General features: G+C 43.4%; 1 protein-coding gene across 6 annotated transcripts in view; it reads left to right on the top strand.

Annotated features, from left to right (window-relative positions):
• The window catches only part of ETV6 (ETS variant transcription factor 6), a 161,361-nt gene that overhangs the window by 134,289 nt on the left and 9,994 nt on the right, over positions 1-17,078 (top strand). For 5 of the 6 annotated variants that reach the window (XM_077825415.1, XM_077825407.1, XM_077825390.1 and 2 more), the window contains 2 exons: positions 2,680-2,817; positions 3,053-3,598. In XM_077825415.1, coding sequence (XP_077681541.1) covers positions 2,680-2,817; positions 3,053-3,598 — 684 coding nt within the window. The remainder of the gene's footprint in view (positions 1-2,679; positions 2,818-3,052; positions 3,599-17,078) is intronic. The other variant, XM_077825399.1, reaches the window with a different exon arrangement.

Below are 17,078 nucleotides of genomic sequence, written 5' to 3'. Positions count from 1 at the left end.
TCCACAGCATTCGGTTCACTTTTAAAAAGCTACATGGAAAGGATGATCTGAGGGTGCATTCCAACACAGACAGATGTGTTCACGTGTTCTTTCTGGCACAAGCTGGTGCAGTGCATGCAAAGGGATGTTTAATTTATTAGGGCCAGATTCTGATTCTCTTACACACAGTCAGAAGCACCTTACCCCATTTGGTTTCATTCATTACAGTGGATGTGCTCGCAGAGTAAAGTTCCTTATTCAGTAAGGACATCCGAAGCTGACCATCAGTGTGTTTTAACTGTATCAGTTTCCAAATTAAGAGGATGAAGAAGGGAATTTAATTCAAAGTGATCCCTTTTCTGGTCCTGCTACGTTTGACAGAAGAGTTGAGAGGGAGTCCTCTGAGATCCATTGCTCTTCACTGAAGGATCCTTATTGCAGCATCCTGGCCCCTGGCGAAGGGGAGGGATGAAGGTACCCCTCTCTGGAGCCCATCAATGTTGCATAAAGTTTCCACCAGAGATTTCAGTAGACAGCAGCGTAAGGCATTCCTTCCTGCTCATGGGCTGAGTTCAGTCCCTCTCCAGCTCAGTATTCAGACTCAGTTCCCATACAGAAGCTCGGCACTGCTACTAGACATCAGAATAAACGCCATGCAATGTCCCTAGTTGCTCTCTCATTTCTCAAGCATCTTTGCTCATATAGGCCAAGAATGAGCATAATGCTTTTGAATGAATATGTGGCGGTTTAACTGGGCAGCCCGTAGAAAACAGGTCACTGTATATGACATGGGCCAGGTATGGGGGAAGCAGTTGTAATCAAATGGGGTTTCCTTGGGTTGTGGTTAATGAATGTTAGGTCCCATCTATGCTCACTGAACATTCTTCCTTAAGCACAGTTTAAACTGCAGTCACTAGGCAGGATCATAGACCAGGCTGTGGTTTTTGAGCAATGTTTGAGCAATGTGGTCCTTTCCATATCAACTGGCCAAACTCAAAGCCATCTTTGGCCACAATATACTTTAAACCCATTTTGAAGCCCCATTATTAAACTTTGTTTTTCATCCAGAGCATAGCCTAGATCCGTAAGTTTCATTTCCTCCTGTCATTTCGTTGTTACTAACCTAACTAGCTACACAAATACATTTTTCTTGTTTATGACCTCAGGTGTGTGAATCATAACTAAATTCCAGGCAGGCATAGCTTCCTCCTAGGCCTTCACAAGGAAACTGGTGGCTGCTGGCAAATCATGTAGGTGCCCATTTCGGGGGGCAGAGGAGTCAGTTTAAGGTCACAGAGCCAGTGCTGACTGGAATTGCATCTTCCCAGCAATACTATGTTTAGGCTTTTGCATGGGTCGGTGCTGATCCCTCTACTGCAGCTTGTGTGGTTTCCAGGGTAGGCAAGGACCCCATAGATTCCTTTCTGCCTAAATAGGGTCTTCAAAGGGCAGTGCTCCCTTGACAGGAGAGAGCAAGGAGAACAAGCCTTCGTACAGGAGCAGAGTGAATGAGTGAACAAATAAGACAGTCACATTTACCTATTTTGATTGTTGACATGTGCCTAACAGTTTCCTGCTCTTATCACCTGAGGCTATTGGCAAACAGGGCTGAAATTTGAGCTTTGTTTTTCTAGATAAAAACCTGTTAGCCTTTGCTCTCTGTTGTATGCGGGGCAGTTGTAGCCCTGTTGATCCCAGGATATTAGAGAGACAAGGTGGGTGAGGTAATATCTTTTACTGGACCAACTTCTGTTGCTGAGAGAGACGAGCTGTGTAAGCTTGAAAGCTCACCAACAGAAGCTGGTCCAGTAAAAGATATTACCTCACCCACCTTGTTTGCTCTCTGTTGGTAGCTTTCTACTCAGAAAACTATGGCCTTAATCAGCCAAAATCAGTTTATTTTCTATTAATTGAAGCAAATGTTTTGGTTTGTGGATGTTAACAACCCTTGCAGATGGTATTCTAAATCCATGCTTTCTGAGCTCTCCTTAATGTAAAGGGACACTGCTAATGTCAAAAGGCCAACCCAAAAAGTCCATACTGTTTTTTCCAGTATCAGACACTCTAAAAGGTTTTCATCTGGAATGATGGAACAAGAGAAAAATCTTGGTGAAATCACTTCTAGAGGGTTTATAAGTGGCAATGGGGTGAAATTTAGGCTATCAGGCAAAACTTCCTGCCTCTGAAGTGTTAGGCTGTGATATTCACAAGGTGATCTAACAGGGTTTTTTCCCCCCATCTCTGATTTCTACAACTCTCTGACTAATGTATCCAGTACTCGTCCCATGTCTTGAGCCACTCTGCTGCTGGCTCTGGTCTTCAATTTTCAGTTACAGGGTCTGCAGGCAGAGCAACAGGAAAGTCAAAACATGCATCCAGGTCTTTGTAACATATGCACAGCAACGAAGCTGTTAGGCCTAACAAAGACACGTCCCCCATTAAGCTGCCATGTATGAAGTTTCTCTTGTCACCCTCTCTGATTTCCTACTATTAACGGAGTGCTTCCCACCTACGTGGCTTTGACGCTCACACTATTAAATTATTGTAGGAAAGCCAGGTTATGTTGGCTTAGGACAAATTTATGTTCAGTTTTGAAGGTAGCACAAAGGGAAATGAATAATAACAACGTGTACTTTTTAGCACCTTTCATCAAGGGATCTTAAAATGCTTTTCAAACAATAATTGTAATTCTTTTTAAAGGTGATGGGACTGAGGTTCTGGGAATACAGACCACTTGTCCAAGGTCACACAGGAAACTCTTTGGAGAGTTGGTAATAGAACAGAGATGTCCTAACCACCAATTTCCTACTCTCATAGACAACACTCCCTCCCTCTCAGGTATAATGAAGACTATGTTAAAATGTGTCAATGAGTTTGTAGATTCACAGAGGTGTAGTCCATCTAGTATGACCTCCTGTATATCACAGGCTATTAAATTTCACTCTGTCACCCCTGTGTTGAGCCCAGTAACTTGTGTTAGAGCATATTTTCCAGAAAGCCACTGAGTCTTGAGTTAGGTCCTGTGGTTCTGTCACGTTCATCATGATCTATGGTTTTCATCTTTTCTCCCTAGACAACTTTGTCCAGAGACCTTCAAGACCATCAGCAGAAACAGTCCATCACAACCCCCCCACCATTGAACTGTTGCATCGTTCTAGATCGCCTATCACCACCAATCACCGGCCGTCACCAGACCCTGAGCAGCGGTCGCTGAAGTCCCCATTGGACAACACTATCCGCCGCCTCTCCCCAGCTGATAGAGTCCCAGGGACAAGGCATCACCAAGAGAACAACCATCAAGAGCCCTACCCTCTCTCAGTGTCTCCTATAGAGAACAACCACTGCCCGCCTCCTCCTGAAGTACTTCAGAAGCCTTCCAGCCCCCGCCAAGAGAACACCAGGGTCATCCAGCTGATGCCCAGCCCCATCATGCACCCTTTGATACTAAACCCCAGGCACTCTGTAGAATTCAAACCATCACGGTTGTCTGAGGATGGGCTACACAGGGAGGTAAAGCCTATCAATTTGTCCCACCGGGAAGAGTTAGCATACATGAACCACATCATGGTGTCTGTCTCCCCTCCTGAGGAGCATGCAATGCCAATTGGAAGGATAGCAGGTAAGTAATATTCTCCAGCCATGTACAAGCCCATGGTCTTCATTCAGCATCTGCCACACACTAATCTAATGAACCATGTAATATCATTAGGAAGAACCTTCTGAGCTTCCTTTGGGCTTTTATAATATTACAGAAGGATATAGGCAGCTTGTAAGCTTCACAACTTCCATTGCAGAGGCTGGTAAGCATTACTGAAACCAGTTATACAGGTAGGTAAGCAGAGGTGCAGAGTCACTTGCTCAAGATCACATAGCAAGTAATCAGTGGCAGAACTAGGATTAGAATGCTGGAGTCCTGCCTCCCAGTCCCCAGCTCTGCCCACTCCCAATTAGTTTTAAGATTAAACTCTTTGAAATAGAGCTTGCCCAAATGGAGTAGTTAATGGGCCTCTGAATGGTGAGAAACAAATGTTCTAAATTGGCGCAGGAAGAGGAAAGCCCCATCAGCAGTGCAGCAAAGTTAGAATGTCTGAAATAGAAGGTTTTATGATAATGTTAATGACCCATTCCGCAGTTTCCACAAGTCAATCAATGACTGGACAGCACTTTATGAGCCTTTGGTTTTGTCTCAGACCCTTAACTCCTTTTGCCAGACATTTACTGACCAGTAAAAACCTCAGAATGGCTCATAATTACTGACGTAATGCCTTCACTATGGGGGAGGTGGGTAAAGGAAGAACGTTCATCTCCAAATTCTACAGTTGGCACTGCTCTATTATCTGACCAAAAGGAACAGTCAGCAGCCTCTGTGACGCTTAACCCAGATTTACTTACCTGGCAATAAAACCAATAATCAATGCAATAGATTAAGCTAGTATAAACAGAACCACCCCCTATCATTCCCCTCCAAGACAGTACTCCACTAGACATCCAGCTCTTTCCTCGGAGCCTCTTGGGAAGGCTACCACTTTCATGGGCAAAATTTTTAAGGAATATTGCTTGTGGAACATAGAAGAGATGGTCAGGATTGTCCCACTCACAATGGGGTTTGATCCTGCAAAATACTGAAGAACTTCTGGAAGGTGACTTGAGTGGGAATTGGAGGCACTCTGCATCATCTAGGGAGTGCTGACCGTGTTGTAGGATCAGGCCCAATCTTGAGAGGTGGTCACTCTGACTCTCCTCAGAGAGAGCTACTTTGTAGGCCTCTTTGCTGTACCTCATTACTAGCACTGTCCCTTTTTACAGATTCAAATTTACCTCCATCCCACACAAACCTCAGGCATTGTCTCACTTTTGTTATCGTAAATAATTGACATCACATCTGCTGAATCAGGAAACTGAGGTTACAGAAAATGTTTTTTGTGCATAAAAGAGAACTGTAAATAGATCAGGGTGGGGGGAAATCCAACCGCTTTAGAAATATATGCTGAATGCCCCAAATAACCAAGTGAAGAGGACATTCCACACATTTATGCTAACAAAACTTACTTCAGAAAATAAATGTCAGATTTGCAATGTCTAGGCCCAGTCAGGGGCACAGGCTTGTATTTGGTCTCAGACCTCCAAGTTGTCCCTCATTTTAAGGCCTCACTCAGTCCTAAAGTTCCTTGCAACGGATCTGGGGGCCTCTTCACTTTTATTGTTAATAATTATTTACCTCAGAAACAAGGAATCATTTAATTTTAAGGTCAAAAGGCACCATTATGATAATCTAATCTAGTACATAACGCAGACCGTAGACTCTCACCCTGTTGAAAGAGAGGTTGTAGAGTCATTTACATTACAGGAATGAATCCCACCGTATTTTAAGTTTCCTGCCTGCATGACTTTCTGATGTGTCTTCTTTTGGGTGTCATCATATATTGGGTCTCACGTATGGGCCTGTAGCAAGTTGACAGGTACACTTGGTGTAATGTCAGAGCAGGCACTCTGCTGGGCACATTATCTTAGCACTCTACCTTCCTGGAGACTTCAGGCTGTGCAATGGGGTGAGGGAAATCTTAAGGTTTGGGTTGGGTTTGTTTGTTTAAATAGTGGGCATTCTCTAAAATAGTTTTTAAGTTCTAAAATAAGATACAGTAAAACTTTAGAAAACTCTGTAATGTTTTAAAATATAACAAAATTCCCCATACTACAGTCAGCCAACTCCGGTCTCGTATAGGTTCTGTGATGGGTGTGATATCTCCAAAAGAAACCATGTTGGGCATTGCAACAGTCGTCAGCACTGGTGTTGTGTATTTTGCTCTTTACCGAATAAAGGAACTACGGGGTACAATGAGGTCCAAATAACCATGTTTATGATTATATACAATATGCAAGGCCTAGCTATGTATCTACTGTGATGCTCTGGCAGAGTTTGGATAGTTTCTGAAACACAGTGAGGGCCACTGCAGGATTCACAAACTCTTTACAGTGGATACTTCTGAATTCCTGTTTACCACAGCCAGATACTACTCAGTGCAAAAGCACAAATGGCCTGAGATTATGCCTATGGAAGGCAAAGGAAGTAAATTTCACTATTAACTTTAATGAGAGCGTCACTGGGCCCCTAAGCAGGAAAATGTTCTTGTAATAATGTGCTCCTTCTACCTGTCTGTAGTACTTGATATAAAGTCTTTTAATTTTGAACGCAATCTGTTTCTATGTCACGATTAACCCCTTACGTCAAGATTAACCCCTTAACGGTTTGAGTTTCCCTCTCTTCGTAATACTACTAGTGTCAGGCTAGATGCTTGGTATTTTGAGAGATATGCTGCTTTGACTTAACAAAAGAACATTGAGAATTATAATAATAACATCACCTAACTTTTATATGGCACTCTTCTTCACTAGATTGCAAAGCACTTTACAGAGGAGGTTGATATCTATTTGATTCTATATAGGTTTTTTTACTACACTCATCACCATAGTATCTGAGCATCTTTCTACAGATGAGGAAACTGAGGCAAAGAAAGGTGGAGTGACTTACCCAAGGCCACCAGCAGGCTTAGTAGCAGAGCTGGGAATAGAACCATGGGTCCCAATGCAGTGCCTTATCCGCTAGGCCACAATGCCTTCCCAGTATATACTCCCGAAAGCAACACAGAGGAACTAAAAATACTCCAGAAAGCCATCCTAAATCCTTAGTGTTGTGAATAAGTTAGTGAACAAAGGCGAGTCTTCTCAACTGTTCACAAATAGATAAGGGCCTTTTCACTGCATAACATGAAAAAAGGGCAAACAGAATCAGAAGGGGTAGAGTTGACCCTTGGTGACTGCCTAGGCAAACATGGCATTTTTGCCTGGAGAAATGGATTTTGCAGGTGATCATTGTGTCCGTGTATGCACAGGTGGAAGAATCCATTACCCCCGCATGTAGGTGCTAGTGCAGAAAAAATGTCTGTGCAGGTGTGAGCATGCTCTGTGCCCACAAGTGGCGGCTGGGAGTCTGCAAATGAGTCTGTTAAAATAGAGACCTCTCTAAAAAAAAGTCATCCCTAAAATAGAAACATTTAAATTTTAAAATATCAGAGGCCAAATTCTATCCTGGCTTACATCCTCCCACTACTGTGAGGTTGCGAAAGGTGGGAATCAGAGCAGAATTTGGCCCTAAACCCTCCTCATTTAAAATTTAACACCCCCTCTTCCCCAAAAAAGGAAAAACCTACACACAATTATTAGTTGCTGAAACTACACACAGTTATTTGTTGTTGCGCCTATGGGAGACACAATGGCTATGATGGGAGCATGGGACACTGCAGGGTAAAATCCTGGCACTCTTGAAGTCAATGGGACTTGTGTTATTAACATCAACACCAAGATTTTACCCCCTGTACCTACTAAATTAGTGCACAGCATGAACTATCTGCATCTGCCCAGGGCCTGCTCAACTGGCTGGTGCAGATGAACATAAGAATGGCCATACTGGACTAGACCAGTGGTCTATGTGTAGCTAGAATCAGATACTTAAGAGGAAGATGCAAGAAACCTTGCAATATAAATTGTGTAATAATTGGCCCACAGGGTCAATTAGAGGTTGGCTTATGCCCTGAAACATCCCTCATGGTTCATGTGGATGTGCCTATTATCTGTATAAATGTCCATTGCCACTCCCGAACCCCTTTGGGGAGCCTTGAGTTACTGCAGAGCACCTTTGAGCAGTCCATGAGCACCCAGTGTTGTTGTTTTGGGGAGTGGCTGTGTTTTGCTATAGCAGCTCTTCAGGGAAGAAAAGTTAGTTATTTAATCCATAGCACAAACCCCAACACATGAAGTTCACTCTTACCTCTGGGCTTGAAATTTTGGAAGGAGGTGGTGACATCCCTTTACCATAGTTTTTCCACAGCTCCTCTGTAGTATAACTGAGAATTAGGAAGTATCATTTCTATGAGAGGGGGTGTGTGATCGAGGGTATCAGGAAGCAGTCTTATAAACTATAATTAGATGTTTTTGGACCATCATCATGGACCCAACAACTTGCTGTAGCTTTGGCCACCCCGGGAACTTCATGATAAACTCTGGACTGTGGAAGGCTGCCTGACCGTATACAGCAAGAGAGGTACATCGATTTGTGCAGAAAGTTTAGAAGCTCCAAACCATGCTGTGTATTGATATTCAAGCTCTGAGTGGGGTGGGCTTCAGCGGCCGAGCTGCAACTTCAAAGCGTTGTCTACAAAGTTATTTTTTTCAGAGTAACAGCCGTGTTAGTCTGTATTCGCAAAAAGAAAAGGAGTACTTGTGGCACCTTAGAGACTAACCAATTTATTTGAGCATGAGCTCTAGTGTGAGCCCTGCTAGCACAAGTTTGTCCATCCAGGCAGGGAGACCTGCTCCCGTTTGGTCCAAAATGCTGTGTAGACATACACTATTGGCATGCAGTACCTTAGCAACTGGGCTCTATTTAGTTTCATGGACTGATTAGTGTGTTTCTCCCTTTCCAGGAGTCTGAGGACAAGCAGTGTTATGTGTAAGCTGCTGAGAGGCACGTCTTCCACCACAGCAGTGTGTTAGATCACTGCAACTGAATAGTGTAGTAATTCTTTTATAATAGCTGCCAGGATCTATACTCTGCCAAAGCCATGAGAGTGGGTTCTACTCCCAGCTGTGATTTGTAATCTCTGCCTCAGTTTCCTCATCTGTAAAATGAGGATAATGCTTATCTCACAGAGTTGGTGGAAGGCACCTTCACTAACCAACCTGTGTGCTTGCTGAGGGGCAAATTTAGTTAAGTGGAGAAGGCCAGCGCATGGGTTATGCACAACTCATATTCCACTTAAGTCTACAAAATAGAACTTAAGATGTGCATAAACCATGTGCTAGTCCTCTGCAAAAGGATGAATTTCACCTGGAAGTTCAGTAAGGAACTGATTTCCTATCCCTTTATATTCCTCTAAGGGGGTTTATAAACAGTAATTTTAAAAAATAAACAACCACCAATTGACTGTATATCTTTTAAGAAAGTTTGAGCTTAAGGTTTGAGCTGTAAACCCATGAATGTTGATTTTTTAACTTTTACGATGAACTGAAAAGCTTATTTTAAAAAAATGAGAAAAAGAAATTAAACCGATTAAGATCCCAGATCAGTGTAGGCTTAAACATTGCAGATAACACATTTCAAAAAGAAAAGAGCTGGTAATCAGTTCTTCTTTAACTTACCTGCCAAGACTTGGGTTCAGGAAGTCTCTGTTTTCTCTCTTAGGCCTCATTTACACACATATTTTGTACCAGTCTAAATATGCCAATTAGGGGCTGATTTTTTTTACTTAACTAGTTAACTGGTACAACACTCCTAGCGTGGACGCAGTCATACTGGTACAAAAGTGCCTTATACCAGTAGAGCTCATTCCCCTTTCTGTACAGGACATAGCCTCATAGAGCTTATTCTACACTACCGCGGTAAGTCGACCTATGCTACGCAACTCCAGCTACGTGAAGAATGTAGCTGGAATTGACGTACCTTAGGTCAAGTTACCACGGGATCTACACTGTGGGGGGTTGACGGGAGAAACTCTCCCACCAACTTACCTTACTCTTCTCGTCGGGGGTAGAGTACAGGGGTCGACTGGAGAGCGATCTGCAGTCGATTTGGCGGGTCTTTACTAGACCCGCTAATCGACCACTGGTGGATCGATCTCAGAGCATTGTTCCCAGCTATAGTTAGACCTGCCCCTAGTATTAGCAGCTTTATACCGGTATAACTGCTTCCACACTAGCAGGATTGTACTGTTTTAATTATATTGGTCGAGTTTTAACAGTACAACTTTTGTGTGTGGATAAGCCCTTAGTTGGCTGGGCAAGAGAAACACAGACGGGTGTAGTTACTTTCCCAGAGTCACATAGTAGGTAGAGTGGTCCGGCGACACCATACCACAGAACGAAAGCATGTTTTAAACCTCTTTGGGTCTGTGACCAGATCCCCAAACACACTTTTTGTTAACTGCAGATGAAGCCTAATTTGAACTCAGTGTTTCTGTAGTGCCTTGCGTCCAAGGACTCCAAGCATTTTACAAATAATAATGAATCAAGCCTCACAATACCCTTTCGTTATTACCCTCAAACTGGGGAAACTGAGGCACCTGGAAGTAAAATGTCAGGATGACCAAGGACAACAATGCCCTATAACAGAAACAGAACTTTCAGTGATTGTGTGGCTGTCTGCTGGTGCAGCAAAAACTCAAAATCATGGGCTCAGGTCACAGCAGATGTAAAGCCTTTCAGTTCCCCTTTCAGTAATGACTTGTCTACATGGGGAAGACCGACTGACATAACTATTCCAGAATAACTCCCTTGTGTGGACACTGTTCTGGAATGAAAGTGATTTTATTCTGGAATAATTACTCTGCTTTCTGAATGAAGTAGCAGTCGCTGTTATTTTGCAATAAAGTGTCCATGCAGGGAGATATTGCAGGATAATTATGCTGGAATAGGTTTCAGAGTAACAGCCGTGTTAGTCTGTATTCGCAAAAAGAAAAGGAGTACTTGTGGCACCTTAGAGACTAACCAATTTATTTGAGCATCGGATGCATCCGATGAAGTGAGCTGTAGCTCACGAAAGCTTATGCTCAAATAAATTGGTTAGTCTATGCCGGAATAGCTATTCTAGTCAGTTTCCTTGTGAAGACAAGCCTTCAGACTCTCCATTCAATTATGTACTTAGCTGTCAGATATGATTGCTGCTCCTCCCTTCTCCAGCTCACCTTGCTGCTGAGCAAGTGAAAGTGTTAACTTCATTGTGCAAACTGAGATGCTAGACAGTGAACTGTCTTGCAAGCTGCAACTCACTGATCTTCCCTTCTTTGCAAGAGAGAAATGTTGACAGCTCAAGCTATTCAGATTTGACTCTGCAATCTGTACCCTTATCTACATGGGGGACATTTCTGAAAAAACTACTTACAGTTGTACCAGTGTAGCAAAGTGGGAGCCTGACTGCACGCAGGGCTTTGGCTGTCAACACAATTTTCAGCACTGTGTTGATTAGATTTCCTCCCAGCAGGGTTAGAGAGCCCAGTACTGAGAATGGTGTCAGCAGCTAGTGTTTACACTAAGGCTTTGTCTTCACTGCCAAAAGAGGTGTATTGTTTTTTACCTCAGGGGTAATTAACTTTCCTGAGCTATCCTGAGGAAAAACATAGTGAAGACCAGACACTGCAGTTTTACTGTGAGGTAAATTGTGAGGTTAACAGCCTTATGTCCCATCCATGGTTAACCTCATTAAAATTACCTCACCTAAAACTGAAGTTCCTTATCTTCACTTTGTTTTTAATCTCAAGATACTTCGCATGTGTTTGTTACCCTCAAGTAAAAAATACCCCCTTTTTAGCAGTGAAAACAGTGCCTACCAGACTCCTAATGTTGCTAACACCATTGCAGCTGGATCACTTTTATCAAGGACGTGGCCTGTGATTCTTTCCCCTCAACTGTGCCATCCAATGAAAAGATCATTGGTCTTGTGTAAATACTTGCCATTGCAATTATAGACTTAAGAACCTGATTCTGAGGGCAGGTCTACACTACAAACTTGCACCGATGCAGCTGCATCGGTGTAGCACTTTTGGTGAAGATGCTCTCAGCTGATGGGAGATCTCCTGTCGGCTTAATGACTCTACCTCCACAAGAGGTGGTAGCTATGTCAATGGGAGTAGCTCTCTGGGGTTAGCACTGTCTACACAGGGGATTACGGTCGGATTAACTACGTCGCTTAGGGGTGTGGATTTTTCATACCCCTGAGCAACAGTTATACCGAAGTAAGAGTGTCGTGTAGACCGTGTGGCCTCATTTACACTGTGGCTCCTTTACACTGTAATTTACACACACTGTAAGGGCTGGTCTACACTGAGAGCTTACATCTGCATAGCTACATCTGTCAGGGATGTACAAAATCCATACCCCTGAAAGACAAAGATATGCAGACCTAATTCCCGGTGTATACAGCACTAGGTTGATGGACGATTTGTTCCATCGACCTAGCTACCACCTCTCGGGTGGATTACTTACACTGATGGAGAACCTCTCCCGTCAGCAAAGGTATTATCTACACTAAAACACTACAGAGGCATAGCTGCAGCTGTGTCACTGTAACAGTTTAAGTATAGACATACCTTAAGGCCCCTTTGCACAGCCAGAGTGATGTGAATGAGGCCATAAGGCCAGGTCTTCATGGGAAATTTTTTTCCATATAACCTAGGGTGTGAATTTAAACAGATATAGTTATATAAGTATAACCCCCGTGTCCATGCTCTTATTTCCGTTTAAGAGTGTCTTTTTTCAGTTCAGCTTTTGTCACTTGACAAATGAATAAGAATTGCTTGTTGTTTGATTTCATCTGCAGTAGCATCCTGCAGCTGGTCAGCCTTTGTCCTAATCCTGTAATTATAGGGTCCACAGATTACATTATGGGCCTGTTTTGCTGAGATCGGAAGCCAGAAGCGACAATAGTTTTGAAAGGCAATAGTATTTTTGTGTCTTCAGCATCTCTCATTCTACTGTGCTTCAGGGCCTAGGTGCCATGGTGACTAGCACTCCATATATACCATAGCCAGACAGATGGGATAAGTAGGTTGTAAGTGTCTTCAATCCCTATTGAAGTCAACTGGGTGGCAAACCCTTCACAGGAAGCGTTCACTACCTCACAGCAATCTAGCACCCTAGACTGGACATTGTGCACGCCTGGGCTAGATTCACTTCAGTAAATCAGGCCTTGTCAGTAGTTAACACCCCTGTGTGGACACACTTATTTGATTTAGGCTTTGTCTACACTAGCACTTTTGTCTGCAAACACCCCTGACCGACATAAGTTTCACCGACAAACATGCCAGTGTGAACAGCGATATGTCCGTGGGAGACGCTCTCCCTCCAACATAGCTGGGGGAGGGTTGAATTATGCCAGCAGGAGAGAGCTCTCTGCCACCATCATAGAGCAGCTACATGGGAGACCTTACAAAGGCACAGCTGCAGTGGTACAGCTGTGCCACTGTGTGGTCCGTAGTGTAGACATAGCCTTAGAAGTGGCTTAGGTTTAATAAACTTAAACTAAACTGAAATAAACTTGGTTTAAACCAGAATAAAAATGTTTGCACCAGTTGAATTAAATTGGTTTCAATTCATACCTGTAGTTAAACTGCATATGGCCAAGACCTCAAAGCCTTCATGTTGTATCCCTCTGTGTTGGGGGTGTCAGCTGCGCCCCATGAGGGGATTAACCGCCTGCTGAGAGTCGGGGAGTATTTCTACTGTCATTCTCCACAAGGGTTCTGCCAGGGGAGGGTATATGTAATTTACTGCATCCACACTGCATCCTCTCTTCCAGGAGGGACTTCCAGGGGATGAGGTGGATCAGCACAGCCCTGGCTATGCTCACTCTGTAGCCCTGGCTATGCTCACTTCCAGGCTTTCTGGTGGAGAGGGACTGTGAGTGCCTTGTGCTGTTGCAATCCCTCCAGCTGAATTTTCCATGGTTGTGAATCTGCAGGTCAGGTTACTACTGGAGAGAACCCAGAGGTAAATAGGGCCCCTAGTCTAAAACACTGGAGCTTTTGTACTGTACAGTCAAAAGCACTACCATTGTTGTGAGGGTTCTCTTCTACAGTGAAGTTGCCCTCGCTTTCTCACTCATCTGACATACTTTTAATCTTGAAGAGTCTTTGTCATGTAATCCTTTCTTGTACTACATTTGGCTATTGAGCCACTTTCAGAGTTTCCTGATGTTGAATAAGATTGGATACTGAGCATTTGGGGGAGAACTTTCATTTTGCCCAGGAATATTCCATCAGGTTTGGATTGAATCCCACTCTTTCTTAGTCCCTGCCCCTTTTTCCCATGAGAAGAGGTGACAAAAAGCCATGAGAGATCTGAGGGAGATTTCTTTAGGGACTAAGTTAAAATGAGTGTTTTAGGGGGGAGGAAAGAGCACCTGACATCTATACTGGAAATGCCTGTTTGATGTGGGGCACTGTGACTTGTAGGAAGTGCTTTGCCTTCAGTGTGCTTGTTAGAATGTAAATTCCTTTGTTGCAGCAAGACAAACAACAGAGACCAGAGCAGCAGTTGCATTTCTGCTGTTTGTTTCATCTTCGATGCCTCGTGGGTGTGAGTTTCAGTTACCACGTTTCCCAGTTCCTGGCGCACTTCTTACACAGCTCTGATTTTTGAGGTCTCTCCCATCTTTCCACAAACACAATACGGTAACTCCTCACTTAAAGTCATCCCGGTTAACGTTGGTTCATTGTTACGTTGCTGATCAGTGAGGGAACATGCTCGTTTAAAGTTGTGCAATGCTCCCTTGTAACGTTGTTTGGCAGCCGCCTGCTTTGTCCACTGCTTGCAGGAAGAGCAGCCCCTTGCAGCTAGCTGGTGGGGGCTTGGAACCAGGGTGGACCGGCAGCTCCCTATCAGCTCCCCGCTCCCCTAAGTTCCCTGTGCGGCAGCCGCCCAGCAGGCTACCAATTGCGGGCAGTTCAGCTGTCCCTCCCCCCACTGCCATGTGCTGCTCCTCTCCTCTGCCTTAGAGCTGCTCCCCGAACCTCCTGCTTGTGCGGGGGGAGGGGAGGAAGAGGGAGGCTAATGTCAGGGTGTCCCCCCTCCCTCCTGCTCCTGCACCCCGCTTACCCCATCTCCACACACACACACATAGTGTGTCTCTCTTTGCCACGTTGTCTCCCCTCCCGCTGTTCATGCTTCCTTGTAGAGTGTGAGGCTACGTTAACAACGAGTTAACCCTTGAGGGCTCAGCTGAGTGCTAGTTCATCATTTAGCAGTAAGGCATTCCCTGGGAAATAGCCCATCCTCTGACTTCACCACCTCAACCAGGCTTCACAATCATCATCGCTTTGTAGCAGTATTAAATTGTTTGTTTAAAACTTATTCTCTGTGTTTGTGTGTACATATAGATATACACACACAAAAACTATAGCCTTTTACCTGCCAAAAAAAAAAAATTTCCCTGGAACCTAACCCCCACCATTTACATTAATTCTTATGGGAAAATTGGATTCGCTTAACATCATTTCATTTAAAGTCGCATTTTTTAGGAACATAACTACAACGTTAAGCGAATGCATCCGATGAAGTGAGCTGTAGCTCACAAAAGCTTATGCTCAGAAAAATTGGTTAGTCTCTAAGGTGCCACAAGTACTCCTTTTCTTTTTGCGAATACAGACTAACACGGCTGCTACTCTGAAACCTGTTAAGTGAGGAGTTACTGTACAAAGGCCAAACGCCTTTGAGCCTCCCACCCCCACGTTCCCATTCCCAGCCGGATGAGCCCAGACTTCCTCTTCTCTGTTCCCTCCCCAGCCCTACCCTCATGACTGCGCACAGCACAGTTCCAGATTCTAGTCTCTCTCCTGAGTATGTCACCTTGTATCTGGGTGCAAGACAAAAGCCATGTAAGGCCTGTTGTATTATAAAATCTGGCAACCTTCTCCTCAGCTTTGATTTTACTGAACTGCATAAATAGTTGTCTGTCAAGCCTGTGTAGACTCTCTCTCTCTCTCAGACACACACACTCTCTCTCTCTCTCCCTCCTCTACAGAGGGTGAGAAAGGATGATTCCTTTTTGACTTCCCTCCTCCCCTCAATAATTATCTTACACCCTGAAGCATGATATTAGATTATCTTAGCTGACATAGCAACAGATGGTTTTTAATGGTCACGAAATTAGACAGCCCTTTTGAAAATCCAGTCTAAGTATTTGTCTTAATGTAGCAGTAAACCCCACAGTAGAATTTCCCTTTTTGTTCTAAAAGTTTCTGTAACTGGGTTGAGCAACAACAATGCATTAGCCTTGATTGTGGACAGAGGTTTGTGTGTGGATGTAAACTGTAAACAAATGTGCTTGCCCACAAGCTATCATTTTGTTAGAGAAATTATGGAAATCTGGGGCAGATCCTGAGCTGATATAAATTACCGTAGCTCCATTTAAGTAAAAAAATAGATTATGCCAGAGAAACTTTGGACTAATCTATACAGCAAGGGACAGACTTTAGCTGGTATATATTGTCATAGCTCCATTGACTCCTTGACTAAGTTTCTCTGGCATGATCTATTTTTCTATAAAGCCCTTGGACTTCCATGTGAGTGATTGATCTGTACTAAACAAATTTATATAATGCTTTGCAGTGTGAGATATTGGTGGAAATAGTAATATTTCTCTTTAACCAAAGGAAGAGGTTTTCAGCAGTGGATACCCAGTGTGTAAGAGAGAGAGAGAGCTCGGTTTCTTGCCATGGGACCTACCCATCAGAGTGACTCCCTTACTTATCTCCAGTGAAATATCATATAACCTAGTGAAAATCTATACTCTATGCATCCAAGAATCTTAGCCTGGTTACTAGCAGTGTTACGTGTTCCTGGAATGGATATATTTAAGAGTGACCTAGTTATTGTGACATCAAGGTCATTGGTCAGATATGCTACCATTTGAGGAATTCACACAAAAGTCCCTTTCCAATATCATACGTTACAACCTTCAACGCCGAGTGTTCTCTGGTCAAGGCTGACCATACATTCAGAATGCACAAATTGCCATGACGCTCAAGTTTTAGGTACAATATGAAAACTTATTGCAAATCTAAGGGACACTAGCTGGCATTGCTATCAGCTCTCAATAGATTTTAGGAGCAGTTTACATCTCACAACTCATTCACACATATATCCAGAAATACATACAGGCAGAGATATAGCTAGATAATATTACAACTGTACAGAGAGCTATAGTCTACTTCTGTACTTCAACAATGGCTTCCATTTGAGGAGCTACAAACATTAATTAATTAAACTTACAAGGCAGGGAAATATTATCATCCCCATATTGGAGATGTGAATAATGAGGCAACAGATAGGATAGGTGACTTGCTGAGGGTCACAATGGAAGTCTATGGCAGAACTATGAACAGAACTCCGATCAAGAGAATGTATGTGGTACAAAGCTTTTACTGGGATTGCTACAATAAGCCTGTGTGTCAGAGCCATGGGTGAGCTATGTAAATCATTCTAAGCCGTTCCCAGTTAAAAACTTTATACTGTAACATCATTTTTAATGTCACTTGTACAGAAAAGCACTT

The sequence above is a fragment of the Eretmochelys imbricata genome, chromosome 1 (assembly GCF_965152235.1).
Source record: "Eretmochelys imbricata isolate rEreImb1 chromosome 1, rEreImb1.hap1, whole genome shotgun sequence".
NCBI lineage: Eukaryota > Metazoa > Chordata > Testudines > Cheloniidae > Eretmochelys > Eretmochelys imbricata.
Note: the sequence above shows the minus strand (reverse complement) of the source record. Positions and strands in the feature narration are given on the sequence as shown.